The sequence below is a fragment of the Macrotis lagotis genome, chromosome 3 (assembly GCF_037893015.1).
Source record: "Macrotis lagotis isolate mMagLag1 chromosome 3, bilby.v1.9.chrom.fasta, whole genome shotgun sequence".
NCBI classification, from domain to species: Eukaryota; Metazoa; Chordata; class Mammalia; order Peramelemorphia; family Peramelidae; genus Macrotis; species Macrotis lagotis.
This window is the reverse complement of record NC_133660.1, coordinates 241,211,966-241,217,965: the sequence shown is the minus strand read 5'-3', so window position 1 is coordinate 241,217,965 and position 6,000 is coordinate 241,211,966. Positions and strand designations below refer to the sequence as shown.

At 43.5% G+C, this 6,000-nt stretch overlaps 1 protein-coding gene across 1 annotated transcript in view; it reads left to right on the top strand.

The window, feature by feature from the left end:
- Positions 1 to 4,925: 4,925 nt before the first annotated feature.
- DKK3 (dickkopf WNT signaling pathway inhibitor 3) overlaps positions 4,926 to 6,000 on the top strand; it is a 67,970-nt gene continuing 66,895 nt past the window's right edge. The window contains exon 1 of the mRNA XM_074230324.1: positions 4,926 to 5,027. Coding sequence (XP_074086425.1) covers positions 4,936 to 5,027 — 92 coding nt within the window. The 5' untranslated portion in view covers positions 4,926 to 4,935. The remainder of the gene's footprint in view (positions 5,028 to 6,000) is intronic.

Here is a 6,000-nt window from a genome sequence, read left to right as displayed (position 1 = left end):
TCCTTATTCCATTGACAGTGGGGTCTTCTGATTATTCCTGTAATAAGACATTATCTCTTAGCTCCAGACTCTTCCCCAGGCTTGTAATATTCTCCCTCCTCCTACCAGCTGCTTATAAGTGCCAACTAAAATGACAGCTTCTAGAAGAAGCCTTCCGAACTCCTCATTCTAGAACTTTCCTTCTGTTAATTATTTCCTATATCATATATGTACATATATATCTTGCTTTGTATTTATATCTATTTGCCTGTTGTCTCTCTCTCATTAGATTGTAAGCCCCTTAAGGACTGGGACTATCTTTGGTTTCTTTTTATCTCCCCAGGACTTATTACAGCAATACTCACATGGTAAGAGCTTAATAAATGTTTATTGATTAATTCAATAAATCAGTTTTGATCAACAGACTAAATGTAAAATCAACTGGCACACTGCCCCTGGACTAGGTGAGGAAAATCCTCTGTCTTCAAATGTGATATCCAGAAGTGAAGTTAATAATCTGGATGTAGTCTGACACCACTGCAGAAGGTAAGGGGAGTATTAACTCCCTCAGTATCTGTCTTAAACACACACACACACACACACACACACACACACACACACACAAACGAAGAGGGAGATAATTTCAGTACATACCAAGCTAAGAGATGAAACATGTTGTACAAGATAAAGCATGGAGGTCATCGGATTGAAAATTATGGAATGGTAAAGTAAAGTGTAAGAAGACCAGAAAAGTAGAGGTGCCAGGGCATGAAGGACTCAGGAAGCCAAAGAGAGGATTTTATATTTGATCCTTGAGGTGGTGTGGTGTGTGTGTGTGTGTGTGTGTGTGTGTGTGTGTGTGTGTGTATGTGTGTGTGTGTGTGTTAGGGGGATTATGAATACAGTTTCCCAAAAGTCTTTGTGCAGTTTCAAACTTTAAACTATTCAAGCTTGGTGGGTTGACTCTTGTGTTTCATTATTAAAGAAAACTATTCAAATTGAAAAGCCTTTTTTAAAATTCAAGCTTAAAAACTGTACTACCACCTTTGGAATACCTTGGATAGATAACAAATATAGATATGTATGCATAAAATATATTAATATTTTATTTTTTATTTTTTTTAGGTTTTTGCAAGGCAAACGGGGTTAAGTGGCTTGCCCAAGGCCATACAGCTAGGTAATTATTAAGTGTCTGAGACCAGATTTGAACCCAAGTACTCCTGACTCCAGGGCCAGTGTTTTATCCACTACGCCACCTAGCCACCCCAATATTAACATTTCATATGTAAAAGATATTTTATATATCAAATACAAATGTAATTACATATATTTAATATGTATATAAATATGTTTTTATATTTTATATATCAAATATAAATATACATATCTAAATATTATCTATCTGATAATTGATATGTATATCAGATATATTTTTATATTTGATACATGTGAAATGTAAATGTACCTAACATGTTTATAAACAATATATTTGGCATCTTTCAAATATATTTTTATATTTATATGTGTCAAATAGAAATGTAAATATACATATTCAAATATAATATATAGGATATTTGATATATATCAAAATCATATATACACATTGAAATCTGTTCCCTAATTCTTATGTTAATGAGCATTGACAACAAATACATACATAACTATCCATTTATATCTATATTTATATAACTAGACTTATGGTTTTATCTATATAGAAAGCTCCTGGTAAAGAACTCCCTCTACCCATGTAGATGGGCATCTTCTTTATAGTTTAAAGTCTTAGAAAGTAACCTGAGGGAAGTTTAACAGATTTGCCCAAGGTTGAGAGTCAACCCAAGTCAGAAGTAGGCCAGATAACTAGCATTACTGACTCTGAGGTCATTTCCTTCTTTGCTAGGCCAGGCTGCCTCTCTACTCTGCCCCTTTAAAGGAAATCTCAAGTCACCATAGCTTATTTGGGCTTCTACACTATTCTTTTGATGCCCATTGACCTTGTAGTCCAATAACTTCTACCAACTGCCATCAGATTTTTTGCATGAATTACAATATATCTAAGTTTGCAGGGAATAGTTTTAAACTTTTTAAAATTTAATTTAATTTTTTTTTTTTTGGCAAGGCAATGGGGTTAAAAGGCTTGCCCAAGGCTACACAGCTAGGTAATTGTTAAGTGTATGTGGACAGATTTGAACTCAGGTACTCCTGACTCCAGGGCCAGTGGTCTATCCATTGCGCCACCTAGCTGCCCAAGGGAATAGTTTTAAAGCTGATTTTTTTTTTAGTCCAACTGGAAGACATTTTTTTAATATTGTTCAGGTTTGTAGTGTCATTTCATCAGTGTAGGAGATATTCAGTGTGGAAATTCCTTCTCCCATATTATTATAAATACATATTCCACAGTAAATCTCTGTAACTCATGATCTTAGAGAGTTGCTGGGGTGAAAGCTGGGGAGGGGAGACATTGAAAGATGAAGTCACTCACCCATTATGTTAGATTTCTACCCAAGGCTCCATAATTCCAAGACACTATACCATTTTTTAATTTTAGTCTTTTAGATTTGATCCATCTAGTCTGACCTAGATTTAGATCTCAACACTTAATCATCAAAACATTTAACCATTCATCTTAGCTTCATGCCATCTGTAAATTTGATTAGGGGTAGCTAGATGCTGCAGAGAGAGTATAGAGTACCAGCCCTGAGTCAGGAGAACCTGATTTCAAATTTGACCTCAGACACTTGACACTTACTAGTTGTATGACTTTGGGCAAGTCACTTAACCCTGATTTACTTCAAATCCTCCTAATCCATATCTGACACTAGACCCAAATGATTCTGGGAGGACAAAGTGAAGCTGATGACTTAGCACAGCACCCCCTCACTCAAGTCCAATTCACTTGCTTATCATGGTATCACCTCCTTGATGTCATGGTCTTCTTTGAGAACAAAGGACAGATATTATTAAATTTGACATGCATACAATCTTTTTTGTTCTCCTAAGCACTGATTTTTTAAAATGTTAAATAATGTGGGTCACTAGAGACTTCCCTTCAAACTGATATTGAACTCGATCTATTTTTTCTCTTTAAATATTTTTTCTTATTAACATTTGTTTTTGAAATTTTTGAGTTCTAAATTTCTTCCTTCCCTTAAGCCCTCCCTTATCCATGAAACACTGCTTATTCAACAATACTAAATCCTTCTCCATCTCTTCATCTTGAACAATTAAGTCAATGAGTATTTATTAATTATCTATTATGTGCCAGTTTCTGTGATTAGAGTTGTGGCTACAAAGAAAGACAAAACTTTTTTAAAAAAAATTAAAGTCCAACCCAGCAATACCTGGGTCTATACCCTGACGAGATGATGAAAAAGGGCAAAACCATCACTTGTACAAAAATATTCATAGCAGCCCTGTTTGTGGTGGCAAAGAATTGGAAATCAAGTAAATGTCCTTCAATTGGGGAATGGCTTAGCAAACTAGTATATGTATGGTCATGGAACACTATTATTCTATTAGAAACCAGGAGGGACCAGATTTCAGGGAAGCCTGGAGGGATTTGCATGAACTGATGCTGAGTGAGATGAGCAGAACCAGAAAAACACTGTACACCCTAACAGCAACATGGGAGTGATGTTCAACCTTGAAGGACTCGATCATTCCATCAAGTGCAACAATCGGGAGCAATTTTGGGCTGTCTGCAAAGGAGAGTGCCATCTGTATCCAGATAAGGAGCTGTGGAGTTTGAACAAAGTGCAAGGACTATTCCCTTTAATTTAGAAAAAAACAGATGTCTTATTGTCTGATCTTGTTACCTCTTAGACTTCTCTTCTTTAAGGATATGATTTCTCTCTCATCACACTCAATTTGGATCAAGGTACAACATGGAAACAAAGTAAAGACTGACAGTGCTTTCTGTGGGGGGGGGGAGGGAAGTAAGATTGGGGGAAAATTGTAAAAATCAAATAATATCTTTAATAAAAATTAATTAAAAAATTAAAGTCCAGTCCCTGCCCTCAAGGAACTCACTGTCTAATGAGAAAGACAATTTGGAGACATCTATGTACGACCAAGATAAGAACAGGATAGATGGGGCATAATCTTAGAAAGAAGATGCTAGAATTAAGAAACCTTTGGGAAAGGCTTCTTGCAAAGGATGAAATTTTTAGCTGAGACTTGAAAGAAGCCAGGAGATGGAGAGGAGAAGGGAGAGAATTCTAGCACACACCAAGCCAAGAGAGGAAGCATCTTGTTCAAGGAAAAGCAAGGAGCCATTGGATCGAAGAATGTGTCATGGTAAGTAAAGTGTAAGTAGACCAGAAAGGCAGAGGTGCCAGTGCATGAAGGACTGGGACGTCAAAGAGAGGGTTTAATGTTTGAACCTTGAGGTGATGGGAGCCACTGAAGTCTATTATAGAGGTAAGAGTGGATGTAGTCAGACTATGCTTTAGGAAAATCAGTTTGACAGCTGATTGGAGAATGGTCTGGAAGGGGAATAGACTTGAGTCAGAGAGACTAATAAGAATTTAGGCAAGAGCTAAGGAGAACTGCACCAGGGTGGAGGCAGCAACAGAGGAGAGAAGAGGGGTACATACAAACTATGTTATGTTATGAAGGTAAGAAACCAAAAGTATTTGGCAACTAATTGGAACAGGAGAGGTGAAGAAAGGGCGTGGAGGGGAGGCTAAGCTCTAGGTTATGAAATTGGGCGACTAGGAGAATGCTGTCACCCTTCACAGTAATAGGGGTTTGGGGGAGGAGGCGAGGGGAGGGGAGGAGAGGAGAGATGGTTATGGCATGAGTTCATCCTAAATTGATGCAATGCTTCTTGGTTGTGGCGCTCCGTCTTTTAGTCCTTCCTTTAAAGCCAATGACGTAGAAAGACTGACACCTCCACCCCCACCCCACCCCCACCTTCTTGCCTCGCTGCTAATTCGGTTCCCGCTTTAACGTCAGCATATGGTGGGAGTTGGAGTACCCAGGTGGAATCGCCCTTGGTCCTCCCTGGTGCACCCTGATTGTCCCCAGGGACTTTGCTGGGCTTTAAATAGGTACTTAACCTTTTGGGGATAGGGAAACTGAGGCGGGGAGGATGGACTTGCCCAAGACCACACAGCCAATGAGCGGCGGGTTTTGGACTAGAGTCCTAGCCCCCCTCCCCCAGGCCCCCTCTGCTCCTGGGTGGGCGCCCGGCCCATCTGGGCTCCCTGAGCTCCGTTCCCAGCTGCGGCCACCGGGGAGAGGGGAGCACCTAGCCTTGGGTCCGTGCGGGTGCGTCTCCCTGCTTTGTGGGAGTCTCCCCGCCCCAGCCCGTCCCCCCCGCCGCCCCCCCCGGCCGTCTGGGACCGCCCCGGGAGTGCGGGGTTCCAGCCAATCGCGGCCCGGACTGGCCGGCAGGCAGCGGGCAGCGGGCAGGGCAGCGGGCAGAGGCAGGGCAGCGGGCTGACCGGGGCGCTCGGCTGCGGCCGGATCTCAGTCCTCCGGGCCCCCCGCCCCCCAGCTCGCTCTCCCCGCGGCGGCGGCGTCCATCGGGGGAGGGCTCAGGTCAGCTAAGCCAAGACCACCTGGGGGGGGAGGCCCGGTCCGGGGGAGTTGCGGGGGGTGCTAGGGGCTACTCCTAAGGGAGCAGCCGGAGCCTGGGAGACGCTAGGGAGGGGGCAGAGAGGCAGCGCTAGGAGGGGTGCGGGAACTTCAGCGCGAGCTGGCTGGGGGGCATCCCGGGGGGGGGCGGGGAGGGGATGAAGGGGGAGATCGGAGGGAGGGGGCAGGGTAGGCCGGAGAGGCAGCTGGGAGGGGCAGAGGCAAGGGCCCGGGGCATCCCCGGGGAGGGGCTGCAGGGCGCGGGATGGGGGAGATTGGAGCAAATGGGGAGGAGGAAGGGGCAGGGCTGGGGGGGGTCCCTGGGGAGAGACTGGCAGGAGAGTGAAGGGGGGAGATGAGGAGGGAGCGGGGAGGGTGCCAGTTGGGAGGGGGCACAGGAAGGGGGACTCTTCGGAGAAAGGCCAGAGGGAGGCGGGGAGTAGG